The following is an 18,704-nucleotide window of genomic DNA, read 5'->3' as shown; positions in this document are numbered from 1 at the left end:
GCACTGCACGAAAGTACGGAAACAGCTTTCACACTGTTAATAATGGAATTAATAACCTTAACAGCAGCTCTGTGATCAACCTGAGCAAGCTGGAAGGTTGTCCGTGCCCACGGCAGGGGTTGGAACTATATCGTCTGTTTTAAGTCCCTTCCCACCATTCCAGGATTCTGTGATTCTATGATATAGGAATCCCTCACGATATAGTTGCAATGAAATTGAGAACGTCTCAAAAAGGAGCAAAAGCAGATTTGGGGAGTTAAGGCAGCGCAGGGCAGTGGGCAGGCGGTGGCGCTGCGCCCTGGGAAATCCAGCCTGGATGCAGGGAATTCCGAGACTTTGGGGGGAAAAAGGCAGGAATGATCAGGATTCTGTGTGAAGGAGCGGTCACTAGAGTCTTGCCCTATATCAAGGCAGCAAAGAACCCATTTAAATGAGGGTAAAATTTAAATAAATGCTGCAAAAGCTGGGACTTAGTTGGCCGCGAGTTAAAATAAAAAGGTCTTGTCAAGATCACGCTCCTGACTGTGGAACTCCCTAGGCCAGGAGATATCAATGTATCTTCTATCTGCTAAATCAGGTTTTAAGAATAGCTGGATTAATCTCGCATTCTCACCTCACACACACCCGGGTGTTTTACAGACACAACACGCCAGTAACGGTGGTTCCGCACGCGTGGACCCTTTTCCAGAAGTCAGCTGTAGTTTATAAAGAAGAAAATTTAATTACCAAGACACTGTCTTATTTCAACAGCAAACTGGAGCTTCACCTGCAACACTCACGATATAGCTATGGGGCAATGAAATTGAGAACATGTTAAAAGTTTTTTACACCCTTATTTTTTCAGTGCCTGATCTGTCTTCTGCCATTTACCCTTGCAGGCAACAAAGAAACTAATTAATTAACTAACTAGAGTTACAATGTGAAGTGACCAGGAAGGCTCAGGCAATGTAGCGCGTTCTTGGTTCCTCCCAGGTTGCTATTAAATGATGTGCATTTTTTTTTATAGCTGTGACAGTTTTTAATTAAAAACTTGGGAGCGTTTCCATGTGCCAGCAGGAGCTCAGAGGGACCAGTAACGTTGGCAGGACGAGCTGTCTGAGTGGTGTCTTTTCTGTGTTCATCACTCAAAGCACATCCTTGGCCTCACCAACCACCACCAGATCACAGAATCACAAAGTGGTTTGGGTTGGGAAGGACATTAAAGACCATCCAGTTCCAAACCTCTTCCATGGGTAGGAACAAATTATGAAGAAAAAGGAATGTTTTGCTTATGTTTAACATAGGCACAAAAAGTTCAGTTGTAAGAAAAGCAATTCAAAGACGTTGGAGTGTGATTTAAAATGGTGACCTGGCTCTGACTGTCTCCCATTTTACTACCAGGCTCCCAGATGAACATTTTTTAACACACAGATTTATCCTCACCAACGTCAGCAGTGCTGAAGGAAAGCCAGAGAAAGAGTTAAGATGGGCCAAGGTATTAAGAGGCTTTGGAGCATGGGAAATACCAAACAGAATGATTGCAAAGGGGAAATATTTTTATATCTAGTTATGATATATCCACATTTCTTACAGGCTAATAACGGACTAGTTGTTTCTCTGCCCGAGAAGCTGTAATAAATCAGATACCTGCTTTGCCCTGGACTGTGTGGAGAAAACCTTCATTTCCTGTTGAGATAAATAGAGATGGGCTGCAGTGAGCAGCATGGGGTCAGGCTGTACGTGGCATTCAGGTACTGCAGGGTGGAGAGTAAAGTATAGGTTGGGTGGTAATGAGGTACAAGGTAATGCAGGAGAGCGTATCCCGCTGGATACTGCAAGCTGGATCTAGCAGCTGGAGAGAAATAGAAAACTTCAGATCATCTGTCCCCTGTGAGGAGAGGGGAAGATTAAAGTTATGGTGTGCTGTTAAACACAAGCTTGTTTCCTGAGACCCTTGCTCAGAGGGAGTTGTTGATAAGAACAAACTGGTACTGTCTCATGATAATAAGTGAACAAGAATGTGCATTCCATCCAGGAGAACTGTAATGTCCTGTACTCTCATTAAATTCAGGATGTCAAATACAACAGAGGTCTAATTTTATAGGAATGGGGAAGGATACTGCCTGATTGTACAGTATTTTACTCATCTCTCAATAACAACTTCACTTACTGGGTCATTATACCATGACATGGCTAACCTGATGTTGTGTGCACAGGTAACTGCCAGGTCCAAGCTGGAATCTGGGCACAAAGTAGTTTTACAGATGCAGTAAGTGTGAGTTTCCCATCATGACACTGTGCTGATCCCAGCAGCTCATACTGAGGGTGAACTGTGCTGCCAACCCGTGGTATATGGAATTCATGAGTTGGGCATATGAACACATCAAGCTTATGAGGTTAAGTAACATTTTTCTTTAATATTAAATTTGTATTCTTCTAGTAAGCTTTTGTGTTTCTGAGTTGGAATCAAAATGTCTAGCTTTTCCCTAGCATCGTAAGGACAGTAACTGCACTCTTTTCTACATTTTTCTTTTTCAAAGATAGCCAAGACAAGAAAAACCAAGTAACATGTAATTTACAAAAAGAACAAACCATCTTTTTAAAATATTATATAAAACTGGCCCCCTGCCAGAGGCAAATTTGCAGAAATACTTTAGTGTACTGTTCTGAAAAAGAACACATTCCTCAAGCTATTATTAAAAAAAGTTACTCATGAAGAGCTATCCATCTGTGTCTGAAGTTAGTAGCTCTTTTTGCAACAATGCAACTTCTGTCAGTTGTACTTTTTCACAAATCAATAAGAAAGCAAAATGAAAAATCAGAAGAAAATAAATCTATAAACCAACTCCTCCTGGAAAATGTCCGTGGTGGAGTTATGCTTCAGCCTGGGTTTAAATCCATATACATCACCCTGCTGCCCATGTTTATGTTAGACCACGGAAGATTTGTGGTTGACCTACATATGCAAACAAAACATTTGCTGCATATTTGGGGTGGGGGGGATTTGCATGATAGAAGATGATGAAAATATGCATAATTGTAGATGACATTTCTCATTCCCCAGTCCTGCTGCACAGCCCTTTGGAGCTGGCCATGCATGAAAGAGGCTGCAGTCCTGACGGGCAGATTGCCTGTGCCGAACCGCCGAGACATTAAGCTTCTGTTTGTTCTTGAGCAACACAAATCTGGTATAATCATCTCACCAAGCAGCCCCTCTGCTCGCAGAGGGCACGGACGATGCTAGCTGAGGGGGCTGAAACCACGAGTTCCACATGTCACTGCTGAGCTCACGTCACGTGATGGCTTCAGAGACTCAAGTAAAAATTTTGTTAGTGAGTTTTCTTGGTCTTCCTCAAATCCCCAATGCAGAGGGTAACAACACACAATTTCAGTCAACAGTAGCTAATTTATCTATTCTTGCCTTCACATTTCATCCCACGGCAGCATTTCTAGGAAGTCTGCTGGCGGGTTAGTACACCAGAGACTTTGCTCTAAAAACTGCACCAGCACAAGTAAGTATTAATAATGTTGATGAAGTTGCATGACAAACCCAGATCTCCTAGGATGGTAAAGCATGCACAGATCTCTCAGCTCTCACAAGGATGATATGGAAGTGCTTTCCTGTAACAGAGGTTTTGTCTGCCATTACTGGATGTCTGTCTGGTTGTTCTTGCTATGTCACATCTTATTTATCATTTAAAATCTTCGCAGCGCTGCTGTGCAGAAATAAGCGCTTAAAATGGTTAGAAGAAGGGAGGAAAATTCCTTGGCATCAAGACCAGGTCTCCTTTGGAAAGCTGAAAGCATACAGTGGATCTGCAGCAACTTTATCTGAGTTGTGAAGGTGGATTTGGAAAAATATGACATGATCTGACAGGAACAACAGCTCCCTTCCCTGTAAATCACCTGAGCAACTGATAAAGAACACCCTGCAGGACCACAGTTGAGGTCTCTTCAAAAAACAAAGAAGAGGGATTTACATGCAGAGTAAATGGCAGTGCAGGCAGAAGTGTGCACCCATGTGAGAGAAAGAGGAGGAAAGAAATCTTGGTAGCTGGTGCCTGAGAAAGAAAGCTGATCCAAACCTGTTCCCTGCAAAAACACTTGCAGCTCTGAGCCAAGAAGCTGTCTTGGTGCTTCACTCCTACTGTGTTCAGAGAAATGGGACTTTCTGTGAGTGCTTTGCACATCAAAGGAATAACTCCTCAGTACCTCCATGTGATGCAAACACCCACCATGGGGTTTGGCCAACTGCTCGGTCAAGAAGGGGTAATGCTACTCAGGGTTTGTTTATACTAAATCCGTGACGATGTCCTGTGTAACTGTTTCATTCCACATACTTGCCAGTTTTATTGTCCAGAAGAAAAGGCGTACAGATTTCTTACTTCCAGTGGAGTCAAAGAATTTTCTTTGACCAACAAACAAATTAAAAAGTTAACAGCTTTTTAAGTCTAGCAACCTTCAAACTCAATTCTCAAACACAGATCCAAACCATTAACCTTGGGAGAGTTCAGACCTATGAAAAGTTCACAGAAGTTCATGAACAGGGAATATTAAACACCTCCATTCAATTGTGATCTAACAGAGACTGGCATTTCAAGCTTTTTTAAATCACAGTTGCCTTCTTTTTCTCAGGATTCCCATGAGATGTTTCTTTCCTCCTACCCAAAGGATTTTGTAATCTGCGGGATACTGGAGAGCCCCAGGATGGGAATTAAAAGACCATTCTTGTTATTTCACCCTGTACTTTCTATCAGATTTTAAAATATAACTATCCCGAGCAAAGTCCATATGCTCCCACGTCTATAGGAATGCTCTTGTGGCAATGGGAGGGTAATGAGGAGAAACTCTGAGCAGCTCAGCACGATGGCAGGTTCATGCACGCCTCAGCTGAAATGAGTATTGCAGAATCAATGCAGAGACTCACCAGTAGTGGCTGTGTTAGGTTTTTCCCCTTATGAGTTGAGCTTTGCTGGCGTTAGCATCAAAGGCAGCATGAGCATAGGCTGACTGGGTGGCATCTCCTCCTCCTTGGGCTTAGGAGAACCAAAGACCTGAATCTTGCTCAATCAGTCCAAGGGCATTTGCACACAAAATCTAGGTTATTCATTCAGGTCAACAGATATTTTTTTAATCAAGAGATATGCAAGACAAGAAAAGCGCCATGAAACGTTCGAAGTATGCACTAAACATCAGCACAAAGACCACACAAAAAAATCACCAACAAAAAACTAAACCCATGCATCTGCAGGCGAGATGTGTATCTAGAGGAGCATCTTGGACAGAAACCAACTGATGTATTAACATACCTGAGACAAACCCCATATTGAGTTATGCTGCATAAAAGAGGGATTGGCATAAACATGTGAATATTTAAATGGCAATATAATGCAACATTTTAACTTGGAAGAAAAAAAGCCTGTCTGGAAACAGAAAACCTTAGCAAAGACAGAAGGCTGACCACAGAACTTTCACCAGCACCAGTGCCAGGAGGAGTTGCTAATACCACAAAATACTTGAACATGTAGGGTCACAGTCTGTGAACCAATATTAATTCTTGGAGCTTTTTCTCCCTCTCCTAATTATAAGTTTCTGGATTTTTGGCTCTTGCCCATCTCCCACTGACTTACAAGTACTCAGAAATGCCAAGAAGCTCAGGGTGATTACGCTCCTGAGATGGAGACAGGGACTTGTGCCGTGTCTGCCTGTGGCCAGAATTTTCTCTCTTGCTAATGTGAAAGCCACATAAAAGGCGATGTCCAACAACGTTCAAACCACCAGCTGGGGAGTTATATGACAAAAAGTTACAACTGATCACTCAAAAATTAATCTCGGGAAACCCAGATGAGATCCACTGGAGCCCATGCAACCCTCCACCCTTTGGATTCTACACAGTTCACATTTCTGATCATTTCTGTAAATGGAGTGTGGCTGTAATAACAGCCAGAAGACAAAACTTGGGTCCTGCCGTCACAGCTCTGCACATCCCTTCCCCATGCTGGTGCCCACTGAGAGGAATGTCACGCTCAGGCGTGTCAGTGGCCCAGAGTGGCATCTGTGAGGGCTCACCTGTGCCTGGCAGTGCCTTGCCACCGAGACAAAGCTGGAAGGAAAGAACACCCTGAGCACACAGGGTGCCACAGATCCTCAGAGTATATTGAGTCACGCAGCAGACATGGACATGACTGTGCGTCAGGCTTCGGAGAGAGGGCACGTGCTAATTACTAACAGGGCTGTAAGTCACATTAACACTGGACACACATAATGGGTTTAGGTGACCACTCACACAGGAGTGCTGTGATCCCAGATCGATGTGTATCTGCCTGTTTAGAGTTTCTAACATGGAAAATGTACATTTACAGCATGGGTTTGGCATTCTGTGCCCTCCGAGGGTCTGACATGGCATTGCTTCTCTGGTTCAAAGGGCACTGCCTGGCCAGGACATCCTGGACGTGTGGAGACAAACCCTCCATGACCAAACTTCAACCAGGTGCCTCAGGTGTGTTCAAACCCTTGTGAGGCCAGACCTCCCTTCCCGATTCGCAGGGCTCTGCTCCCTCCAGAGTGCCCGGGCAGCGCTCGGGGTGCCCCGCACCGACCGGAGCGACGGAGAGGGGTCTGGAGCATCGCTCTGAGGAGGGAGACTGCGGGAGCCGGGCCTGGTTAGCCTGGAGAAGAGAAGGCTGAGAGGGGGACACCACCGGAAAGAGCCTGGCACCATCCTCGTTACCTGCCTTCTGCAGCCGGTGCCTCGCGGAGCCCCGCGGCGGGGCCGGGGCGGGGCGGCCGGGCAGGGCCGGGCGGCTCCCGCCGCCCCCCGCATCACATGAGGGAACTTCGGGCCAATGGCGCCGCGGCGGGGCCGGGGCCCCGCTCGCTCCCGCGGACGCTCATTCAAAACGCGGCCGGGCTCGGGTGCCCGCAGCCCCGCACGGCGCCCCGGGCTCGGCGGGGCGGGCGCTGCCGGCCGCGATGCCCGGCGCGGCCGCGGGCTGAGGCGGCCGCCCGCCCGCCGCCATGCCGGTGAAGAACCGGTACAACCTGGTGGACGATGGCTGCGACTCCCGCGTCCCGCTGCACAACGAGGAGGCCTTCCAGCACGGCATCCACTTCCAGGCCAAGGTGAGCCCCAGGCGCGCTCCCCTCCCCAGCCCCCGGGGCGGGGGGCGCAGCGGGTCCCCCCGCCTGTCACAGCCCCGCGTCCCCCCGCGCTCGGGGGCTTTGGCAGCGGCCCCCCGGGCTCTCCTTTCTTTGCCTCTGGCAGCCAGCCCCGGGCTGGGGGTCCCCGCGGGCTGGGGGTCCCCGCGGGCTGGGGGTCCCCGCGGGCTGGGGGTCCCCGCGGGCTGGGGGTCCCCGCGGGCTGGGGGTCCGATGCTGTCCAGCACCCACCGGGGTGGCATCCACTGGCCACGGGCCCTTGGCCCCATGGCTCGAGGCCAGGCTCGCCGAGCCCCCCCAGCCCTGCCACGAGCTGTCTCTTCAGCTCTGGAAGTGCCCCTGGGCCAGGCAACCGTGGGCCAGGTCTAAGGGAGTCTAAAGAAAACAGCCATCAGCTTTGAAAGCCTTACACATTTAATTAGCACAATCAAACAGGTTCTTGCGCTTTTCCCAGTATTTTGTGAGCTGTGCAATCCTTAGGCACTGCCTCGTGCACCTCGTTTGGGAGCTGGTCTGGGATGACCCCTCCTGACAGCACCGTGGACACTGTGCCAGGTGCACGTCCCTGCCCGATCGGGTGCCTGTCCTGTCCCCCATCGGGCAGAACCCTCCTCCTGTCACAGTGGGGCAACAGCTCCCTATTCCCTTAGAAACCAGCAGACTGCTGTGTGCTGCTTAAATAATAGTGCCTTGCTCCATTTGACCCCTTCACTGCACAAAAAGCAGGGCGGGCAAGGTCTGCATCCTTCAGGCATCAGAAAGAAATACTGATATCCTCAGAAATTTCATATTGATTATGAGAAACAGCCTGGCAGCACAGCAGCACTCTCAGAGAGTGGCTCCATTGGAATTGGCATTCTGTAGACAGCACAGGGAACGGGTTTATAATTCAGCTGACAAGAAGAATTGCATTTTGCTGGAGCAACTCACAGGCTCCCTTCCCCTCTTTGCAGGTGGCCTAACACAGATTAGAAATGGAATTCACGCCTGCTGTCTCCTGAGCTGGAAAGAAGGGGCATATACATTCCAATAAAGCTTTGAAATACAGATTTTTGTGCCTTTTGGTTTTCCTACTAAAAGAGCTGTAAGATTTAAGCAGGATATGGGATGAATCTGAATAGACAGCTAATCACGTATTTTTTAAAAATTTCTCTTCCTCGGGGGGAGAAAAACAAATAATCTGTGATTTCTTGAGTTAAATTAACATTTGCTGGGCTGCACACTGTGCCAAGGAGAAAAAAAAAATCCTTATTTTGATTTTTAAAAGATGGGAAGCAACTGTACCTTTAACTGAGTGAAACTGGCTTCTTCAGATTGACAGCTGCAGGCATCCAGAGCTGGAGTGGATAACAGGCTGTTAGGATGTGTGGGTCTGGGATGGGGTTTGCACTGCCGTAGTAACTGAGCTTGCTTGGTTCTGCTCTATAGTCTGTCTCTTCCAATTAGGCTGCTCATTGTGGCCACATCAGTCAGCTGGGACGCTGACAATGACAAGGCTGCAGCTGGCTGCAGGTGTCCCTCACCAGGCAATCCTACTGACCACACTCACTCTCTAATCTCCACATTCCAAACTGCCTTACTTCCCCTGTAATCTTCAGGAGGTCAGTACTGGGAGCTGCTTCTGGAAAGGCGGCTGTTTGGGCAGAGCTTCACGTGCTGTTTCATGAGCTTCGTGGCTCTGTGTGGGAGCACAGGTACCCAAACTCTGCAGCAAGGCCAGAGCAGGGAGTTTGGGACAATCTCCTCTGGCTCAGCAGTCACCAGCTCTCCTCTTGCCCCAATAAATTTAGCAATTTAGCCTGCTCCCCACTGCAGCTCTGTTGTGGCAGACAAAAGGCCAGCTGGCTGCATGGAATTCCTCTGGATTACCTGTGACTGCACTGACAGCCATGGCAGAGCGGGGAAGGAGATCTGCACACCAAAGAGGCCACAGATCTGGAGCAATACAGCCCTGCTCTCCCCACCAGCCCAGAGGAAAGCCCTGGCTCTGATGCTCCCCTCCCTGCTGCCCTCAAGCTCTTGTGGTCTGAGTTTGGCTCTCCTGTGGTTTACCAAAGGCTATAGCTGAACTTAACTGCTCTTAAAAATGCCATTTTACAAAGGCATTTACAGAAGCAGCAGCAAAGCCAGATGACCTTTCAGATTGCTTGCAGTGTTTATTTCAAGGCAGGAGAAAGAGCAGTAAAGACTGAGCCAGGAGAGCTCATCTCTGAAAGCCCTTTTAAGTACACATTTTACAGGATAAAACCCATTGCAAGCTGCAAGTGTTACGGTGGAGAAATAAAACCAGAACTGTGTCAGTAACAGTGATAGCTATGGGGCTGCTCTTGGGGTATTATTTTGTCTCTGTTCATATGTATATTATCACCCTGAATGTTTGCAGGAGCCTCCTGATTAGCTGCTCCTCCTTCTCCTTTCCTCTCCGCAAGGAAACAACTTCCAAAAAAAAAACCCCTCAACTAAACCACACACTAAAAACCCGATGCAGCTCATAACCAAATGCTCCTGGGAGGCTCACTAAGCTTTGGGAACTGCCCTCTGCCCCCCCCCAACAGCAGAGATGGGCCTCACTGGGATCCTGCCAGTGCCAAGTCTAGCATCTGCCCCCGACTGCCAGGGCCACACCTGGCACACACTGGCATTAGTCATCGGGCCCTCATCCTCTCACTCAGATGACATTCTTCCTGTCCTCACCAGCGTGCCCCTGACATGCAGTGAACCAGACCACCTTACAGCCTGAGTGGCCTTTGCCTTTGCTCCCCACACATTGTGACTGCCCAGGATGCCACATATTTTCCTCACTCTCCAGCCTGAGCTGGCAGCTTTGTGCCTTCTCCACCTGGCAGCACAGGCAGCACTCCTGTGCCTCCGTGCCACATGTGCTGTCACCAGTCCCCCTGCGCAGCAGCAGCTGCCTCCTGCCAACAGGTGCACGAGCAGGTTCTGCTCTGGCACACAAGCATTACAACCCAGCACGAGGGCAGAGTACAGGCAGCACAGGAGCAGCGGGGAGCTGCCTGCAGGTCTTCCCTGACAACCCCTGGAGCATCTGCATCATAACTGCCATTCCACACAGGAGAACAGGCAACCAACTCACAGGAGGCTCTGAGTGTTCTGGTAGAGGTGGAGGTGCTGGGAACCCACCCACCATCTGCCACATCTCAGACCCCAGTAAGGGGCCGAGTTAGAACTGGAGCCTACACTGAGATGCTGACACTCAACACCAAGGGCAGCCCAGCCTTACCACTGGTTAGGACTGCAGCTCTTCTAAGCAGAGTTATAAACAGGGGTGTAGGACACAGATTTGGGCTTACCAAGATTCTGCAGGCAGCTGAACTGGTCCCACCAAGCAGGGACAGTGGTGTCCAGGGAGACACCTTCAGTCTGATGGTCCAGACTGAAAACTTAGGCCAGAATCACAAGCCTTTTCCAGGAAAGCTGTTTGCAACCTTCCAACTCTTACATGCCTTTAGGTCTGAGCCTTTTGAAAGCAGATGTAGCAGGGAAGAACAAAGGATGGACAGTCCCATTTTCAGACCCACAGGATTGTAACTCAATTAGCAGCAGACATTGCTCTGCAAAGCACTGGTAAAGGCACATCCAGAATCCAAATGAGGTCAGAGCCTCACACCCGACCTTAGAAATCCATGAACTCACTGACTTTGATAACATTATCCACAACACATATTCCTATCGTCTGCTGGGTCAAGAGACTCTAGCCAAGGAGGGACTAAATAAATGAGAGATGCTGTTTGTTTTGAAGAAACACCACTGACCTGTGCATTGCTGAACAGACATCTCACTGCTCTGTCTTTCAGTACATCGGCAGCTTGGACGTCCCCCGGCCCAACAGCCGTGTGGAGATTGTGGCAGCCATGAGGAGGATCCGGGTAAGTTCAAAAGAGCTGAGCCCATGTGGAATAAAGGGTTACATTCCATGGAGGGACTTGGTCACAGTGCATTCCCCCCAGCCCTTCTTATCTGCAGCTCAAATCTCAGCACAGTTTGTAACAAGCTTCTCCTGAAATTCCCAAGGCATCTTAAGATAGATCCATCCTCTACTTTGCAAAGGGATCAGTTAGCAAAACTCAAACATAAACCCCTCTTCTGTGCTGAGGAGGTATGGGGCTTCTCCTTGACCCTAAGAGATTTATTTATCCTGTATGGAGCTTTGTGTGTGTGAAAAATAAGCTGAACACAATCTGCTCCACAAAAGCACTTAAATTCATTGACAGTTCCAAATATACTGTGTTATTATATATTGACACATCGGTGGCCTGACAGATGTGATGGATGTAAATCCCATCTGACTAGACTTTGTGGATTCTGCTGCTCATGGAATAATTTGCTGCTCTTCCCATCCTCCAGTACAGTTTTACAGTTCTTGTTTCTCATCACCAAGCCTGTGCTCTTCCTCCTCTACCCCTTTGTTCTGCAGAGCAGGCTGTGAATGGTCACCAGATTTAGCTGTGATTAGCAGGGTGGGTAGCTCACATCTGCTTCGTGTATAACCAGTTCAAGTGCATCTCCCCCAAAAGGCAGTGCAGCTGCTGTGTCTGGCTGAAGTTTTGCAGGGGTCTTAATTCTGAGGCTGTTCATATGTCGCACATCAGCTGAAGCAGGTTTGAGACTCTTCCATTTAAAGCTTTGAAGGGATTATCCTATTTTCTCCCCTCCCCCCCCAGTGTTTAACCATCTAATTTTCCTTCAGAATAGTGCTTTTTAAACTTAGCCTGTAACTGGCTGGGGAGCTGATGTATTCATCTCCAGCCAAGCTCAGAAATGACATTCCCCTCCCTTTGCCTGCTCAGACTATTAGCACAGCTCTTGCTCAGAACACAGTGCAGCAGCAGTCTAAATTGCCTGGTTATTTATGGAACAGGTGAACATCTATAGGAAGCAAAGGCAGTAGGTGAAGACCACCAGGGCATTTTAGGTGCTGGCATAACTACTGACAGTTTTTCATCTGAATCAGTATTTATCATCAGATTTGACACTGCACTTCTGCTGATCTTTGACTGGATAACACCCTTGACAGAAAACCTTGAAAAAGCAAATCATATTTTAATATCACTTAAAAGAAAGTGTTGCATTCCATTTTCACACCTGCTGTTGCCACAATGGTACGTGGTTCAGAGCCTTGGGAGTGCAACAGCATGCTTGAGTGCTACGAGAGATACAAAACCCCACTCTGCATTCCTGGATGGCATCAGTTAATCTTATCACACAATATTTTTAAAGTAGGCATCCTGTATTCTGTTGTGGGTTTTTAATCTTGGAAGCCTGTTCCAAAAAGGGAGGGCCTTCCCTTTTCATGTGCACATTGTACAGCAGGATCTTATTCAGACACTTCCTGGCTGCTGAGCGGAAGATGCTCCTCTATTGAAGATAGTTAATTGGCACTGATCCTTAATTAGAGCATAAAGAATGAACTGGGAGGTCTTTGAAGAGAATTCTAGTGCACAGAGTACCCAACCTAGGAACTGAGGGAAGATGGGGTTTATTTATGTAGCGTTCATTTGCATGCAGAGGCCTTGCCTGTACTGGAGTTTTTTCCCATGGACTCTCAGCAGCACCAGTTGCAACTGGGAGGAAACGGTGGAAGAAGCTGTTGAGGGAAGTGAGTATTCTGCTGCCACGTTATTGTGAGTGGTGGTGCCTGTTTGCACTGCAAGCGTGAGTAAGGTCCCGCAGCCCTGCCAAGCGTTGGCAGGGGCACGTCGTGCTGGAGCTTTCATCCTTTGTGCACTCCAGTGTTCCACTGGAATTCTCTACTGGAGCGGAAGGGAAAAGTCGCACGGTACAAGCCCCAGCACAACATTCCCTGTGCTGCTCCCTGTGCCCTGTGACATGGGAGAGGCGGGAGCCAGCCCACAGCACAGCCAGGCTGTTACTCACCGCTGCTGCCACGCCGGGAGGGCCACAGGGAGGAGGATGAGGAGTCACAGCTCCCTTTTCCAGGCTGTGACAGAGCTGGTTACTCTAGTTACTCATCAGTAAATTGATACAAGCTCCAAAACTGCCTTCCCACTACAATGTCTCATTGCTGTGATGAAAAGCGCTTTTCCCAGGGAAAAGCCTCCAGCTACTGAGCACTCCAAGTGCCCTGAGAGGGCCATAAGGGGAGTAGCAACTCCAAATGCTAAAAGCCTTGTCCTGTGTTTTGTGCTGGGCTCTTCTACCAGTTGCACATGAATTATGCCAGGGAACTGGGGAGCAGTTCAGTGGGATTCTCCATGCATTAGAAAGCACTCTGCTTACAGAGTTCAGGACATTGCTCTCAGGGAGCCTCAAACAACACGTTTTAGCATTAGCCTGCTGAAATTGTGACCTGCTCTTTGGCAGTAGGTATTTAAGATGCACTCTCCTAGTAAAGCTTAAATCCATCTTCCAGGCTGAATGGATGCTTGTAGAATTGCTAGCAATACTCCATTAGTCACACATTAGATTCCCATTTCATAACAGACTGGAAAACCTTGTCTCATCATGTTCTATGTTTCCACTGGAGGGATGCAAATGCAATAGGTAGAACAGGGAAGCTGCTGTTCTTAGCTTCCCATTATGCAGAGCTAGACAACTTTAAGTTTGCTAATCCTCCCAATGGATTATTAGCTGCATACAGCTGCCATGTTGTTATTATACGATCAGAGTTCAAACTAATCCTTCTACCTCTTGCCCTGGCAGGGGAGGTGATGAAATGAGTTTGCTGCTTGGATAAGTACACTGTAGTCTGACAGGCATGTCAAGTGTCTGTTTAGCAGAGTCCAGTTCATCCTGCAGCTCCAAGCACCCAGGCAGGAATTCCTCCACCTCCCAGGGAGCAGCATCTGCTGCCTCCGGCTGCCCGAGGCCATCCAGGTCTGGGTGTCTGACAGCTCCTGCTCCTGTGCTCTGTCAGCGTCCTGGTGGAGCTGGCTTTCTGCTGGAGTGGATTCATCTGCAGGTATTTGAGCCTTCTCAGCACTCCAGGGAGCTTATGCACAAGGTTTTTCCTCCTGCACAAGTCAAGTGGTAGCTAATGCGAAGATGGGTTTCGTAAAACACAAAATGTTTCCTTGAAGCTCCTGAGGTTGCTCAAAAAAAATCTTAGTCTGGGAGACCAGGCTTTAAGTGCAAGGTTAATATCACCACATTATCCTGCATCCATTCCCCAGAGCCAGCACTGACCAGAGCAGAAAGTCAGCTGTTCCCTCCTAGGGCAACACTCCTCTCAGTCCAGCACTTCAGAGCCAGCCGAGCAGCCCCAGTGAAGTGCTGCTATTTTGAGTGGTGAGTTGTACAAGGACAGAGTGGGAGTAAGTGTCAAAGCCTGTCATCCCCACAGACAGCCTGCTGCAGCAATTCCCCAAGACACTCCATTTAAATACCTCTAAGGCACAGAATCAGTTTCCTTGGCATTTGCACTTACATATCTCTGAAGCCTAGAAATTTCAGTTCTGTTTGGAAGGTCTAGCTTGGACCTAAGCAGGTATTGACACTGAGAAAGGAGCCAGATGTTGGATTATTTAATCATTCCATAAGGGAACAGCCAACTGGTGCAGTGCCCATCCAAACACCAGGATGAACAAACAGGAGGCAGGCATCCAGACTACTGTTTCTTCTGTTACCTCCACATTTCTTGCACTTAATTTAATCAATAAGCCTTTTTCCCCAGAGGCCAGTGTGCCAGAGAAACAAACATTTATAATTCTCAACACAGGATATATCAGAAGTGCCTGAGTTCTCCTCGGTGTGAGAACTGGGTTCTCACTTCAGCCTCCCTCTTACCCTGATCACTCTTACTGCATCCATGCTTTAAGCAGAGCCTCAACACTCTGCAGTTTCTCCACATGGTATTTGAGTGAGGAAGTGCAATCTTGCCACACTGCAAGTCAGAGTGACTGCCAAATATCAACTGGTAGTGCTGAAGTGCGACATGACAGCAATTTAAATCAGGATGAGTAAGTTACAATCCTACAGTGCAAACTTGTGAAGCAGAGGCAGCAGAGACAGCCACACAGAACCTGCCTCTGCACTCCAGCAGCTCCCAGTCTGAGAGATGGGTTGGCTCACACAGCAGCTCACACTCAGAGCCCTGCCAGGCTGTAAATTGCAATGGTTCAGGAGCAAATGTGGATGTGATTTATCTGCTCTTGCTACAGAAGGAAAGGAAGCAGGTGGACAGCTGGCAGAGGGCAGGGCGACCGCCTTCAGCCCTCTCAGCTTAATTTATCACCGTGATAGAGATGTTTCACAGACCCATTAGTGAGATTGTTCTAGAACAGTTCCCTTAGCTTTCCCAGGCAGACAGCCTTCTCACTACACATATATAACTTGGTCCAAGACATCCTTGCCATACAGCCCTTCTCTTCTCCAGGCACCTGGTGCCCTGAGCAGGGGTGTGTCCCATTATCCAGCCCACCCACAAGACTGCTCAGCTCCAGGCACTGTGGTCTCAAAAATACCAGTTACTCCCAGCATCCCATCCACAACAGGCATCTGAGCCAGTTTAAGGTTTCTACCACACAAGATTAAGCTAATTGGGTTTACCTTTCCAGGCCCTGGCAAAATACAGCAAGTGTTTTCAGGGTGGTAATTAAGTGTTAATTGCAGCTAAGTTTAGCCCTAATGCCTCATTAGTTTGTTTTCCTCTATTTGTTACAGCTATAGCAGAGTCTCCTGCTCAAGGATGGGGATCAGGATGGGCTTCCCAGGAGGCAGGATTCCCACTGTGTGCTCTGAAGGTCCTACCTGAGCCTTGCCAGGCAGCCTCTTACCTGCTCCCATCCAAGAGCAGGGGATTGGGTGTGGAGCCAGAGACCCCTAGACCTCTAATTAGGCTCTCATTAGAATCTAGGCAGCAGCCCTGCAGAATATCTAGTGTGCCCACGCACACATTAGCCCATTTCCATGATCCAGCAGATTTTGCACCCATTCCTATTACACCTTCACTGGAGCCTTCCCCAGCCCAGCCCCCCTGGCAGGTTCTTTGCCCTCTCCCATGCCCGAGGGCTGGTTAGTGGGTTTAACTGGGACAGGGAGCCCTGGAACTGCCACATTCAGTGCACTGCTCTACTGGAAAGCTTGTTACTCTTCCACGCTGCAAACAGCCCCGAGTTTGGTTCCCACAGCCTGTTTGCTGGTCTTTAGGAAGATAAGGGACCTGACAGGGCTGCCACCCTACATTAAGTGATAAGAGACACATTTCAGGCCTTACCTTTGTGCAGCACAGGATGTTGCAGGAGGTGAGCCCTCTGGCAGAAGGTGTGGCAAGAATCCATTTCTCCAGGCAAAACAAGTGGCCTCAGCTTGAGCACCTCTCAGACCCTGCTCCTCACCCTGCTCCCATCCTGCTTGCAGGAAGGGATTCCTGCCCTGCCGCTGAGGTTTATAGCCACTCCCCTTTCCCAGTCTGCCCTGCAGCCCTAATTAGCCAAAACACCAGGCGGGACTCATCTCTCTGATGTCCCATGCCATGAAGGCCCAAGGTTGAGTTTGGAAGGGTGGGTGATGCAGGTGCAGCTCTTTAGGCCTCTCTACACGTGTCACCCAGTCCGTGGTCACCTTGGCAGGCTCAGGTGTGCTCTGTGCACATGTTGCTTTCCTGGCCTTACAGAAAGTGTCATTTCATAAACTGAAGAAATGGCTTTCAAAATGTAGAAGCTGCTTTTCTAGAAGAATCAAGTCTGCCCTGTTTCCGACTAACCCAATCTTGTTTTACCCATTATCTGCTGTTCCTATTATTGTAACACAAAGGGAAGAAGCTCTTAATGAGCTGGTTTTGCAGTGGCACCATGCACAGCGTTTCTAGGCAGCGTTGTGTGACTGCGGTGGAGAACTGACTGTGCTCTGCTTGTACATCTTGAGTGGGAGGACAGGAAAAAACACCTCAGATTACACAAGAATCCAGCCTTCTGCTCACTACCTGGGGGTCTTACTGTGTCATAGAGCTGCTCCACTGACTTACAAACTCCTGCAGATGTCCACCCTGCTCATCTCCAACCCTAAATCACCCCTGGACTTCTTGCCACAGAATAATTAGTCACCTTCTGTCACTTGTGAACTGAAACAAGTGGGGACTGGTCAAGCTGTGAATACAGGCCACTGTGACAAAAGACAGCTTAGGGCTTTTTCACTAGCCACATGCTATGACCCAGTTTTTGAGGAGTGGCCAGTGACTAGAGATGCTTCAGTTCTTCCAGCCTGTTCAGTGTATGATGGATAACAGATGGGTGGAGGGATCAGTCAGTGAAATGTGTCATCTCCAGGCAACGGCGACCTTTAGTGCCTTCCTCAGAGTGCTCAGAACTCCATGGCTTCTCCAGCGAGGGGGTGGAACAGGGAGGCACATTAATACTGTTTTGCATGAGAGTCATGGTGGATTGGAGTTCAGTTGAAGGCTAATAAAAGCAGCAGTTAAATAGATAAAAGCTAAATTAAAATGTTAGTGCTAAATAGAACAAGACAGATTTTTTGTCTAAGGCTGAATCTTGGCAATGGAGCAGGTACCTTTTAATTGTAAAATAAAGTGCCTTTACCAGAATTATCATTATATTACTGAAGCATTTAATTTCACTAGCTAAAATATCAGAGTATGAGATCTCTGCAAAGCTTTTATCTAGTTTGAAACAGAGAGGCTTTTTCACCAATTATGTTCCTGGTTGTAGAGTATTACAGAGATGAAATACAATGGCTTTCAAATTACATTGTGGTGGAGAACACTCAGCCACGACTCAAAGCTGCTGCTTTGTTGGTGTCTGAAAAAATGTAATTGAGATGGTAACCAGAGGGTAGCAAGGATATTGGATTGGCTTGGTAACGAGGAGGTGCCTCAGTCCGAGTGACAACTGCAGGGGCACAGAAGCTGGGGTTGCCTGTGGGGTGGAGCAGAGACCCTCCTTGCACAGCTAATACAAGTGCACAGGGGGATTTCCAGCAGAGCAGCGGGATGTGTTTCAGGAACACAACAGGATGGCCCATGAAGATGCAAACACTTAAACCTGTCCCATGGATAAATCCATCTACATGCAGGGAAAAATAAAAAAGAAATCAGCCTTTGGCTATGGTGTAACCTCATGCCTTGACTGAGCCTTTCTGGTCCTTAGGTTGAGTCTGTGCTGGACACAGCAGGAAGGCCAGACCCAGTGCCACAGCAATGGGTGCTCTTGTAGATGTTGTCTTGATTTTGTCCTTATGGATCAGTGTTCTGAGGAGATGGGACCCTGAGGGACCATGACCACAAAGCCAAATGCAGCCTATTAAAATAAGATTTGCTAACAATAGCTTGGTCCTACATTTGCTTTCTTGCTTCTGCTTTTGTTCTGTACTAAATGAGGCCTGAAGGCAAACAGAATCAGTGCCACTTAACATAATACTTTGACAAGCTACTTCATGTTTTGACCAAATTACTGTATGTTAAACCTGCAGAATGAAAGTCTTGAATGGGTCCCTGGAAGGAAGGATGCTTTGATGAGAGAGCAGGGATTTTTCAAAGGCATTATGGGATGGTTTTCCTTCTTTCTTGCAGCAGTGATTAAACATTCTTTAGATGTCCTTTCCCTGGGCCAGATGGGTTATTTGGACTAATT

The 18,704-nt window shown here is 48.1% G+C and overlaps 1 protein-coding gene across 2 annotated transcripts in view; it reads left to right on the top strand.

Moving 5' to 3' along the window:
• Window positions 1-6,776: 6,776 nt before the first annotated feature.
• LOC135424932 (carboxyl-terminal PDZ ligand of neuronal nitric oxide synthase protein-like) overlaps window positions 6,777-18,704 on the top strand; it is a 29,443-nt gene continuing 17,515 nt past the window's right edge. Inside the window, exons 1-2 of one of the 2 annotated variants that reach the window (XM_064676642.1) lie at window positions 6,777-7,101; window positions 10,956-11,027. In XM_064676642.1, the coding sequence (XP_064532712.1) occupies window positions 6,997-7,101; window positions 10,956-11,027 (177 nt within the window). In that variant the 5' untranslated portion in view covers window positions 6,777-6,996. The remainder of the gene's footprint in view (window positions 7,102-10,955; window positions 11,028-18,704) is intronic. The other variant, XM_064676641.1, reaches the window with a different exon arrangement.

The sequence above is a fragment of the Pseudopipra pipra genome, chromosome 20, assembly GCF_036250125.1.
Source record: "Pseudopipra pipra isolate bDixPip1 chromosome 20, bDixPip1.hap1, whole genome shotgun sequence".
NCBI classification, from domain to species: domain Eukaryota; kingdom Metazoa; phylum Chordata; class Aves; order Passeriformes; family Pipridae; genus Pseudopipra; species Pseudopipra pipra.
Note: the sequence above shows the minus strand (reverse complement) of the source record. Positions and strands in the feature narration are given on the sequence as shown.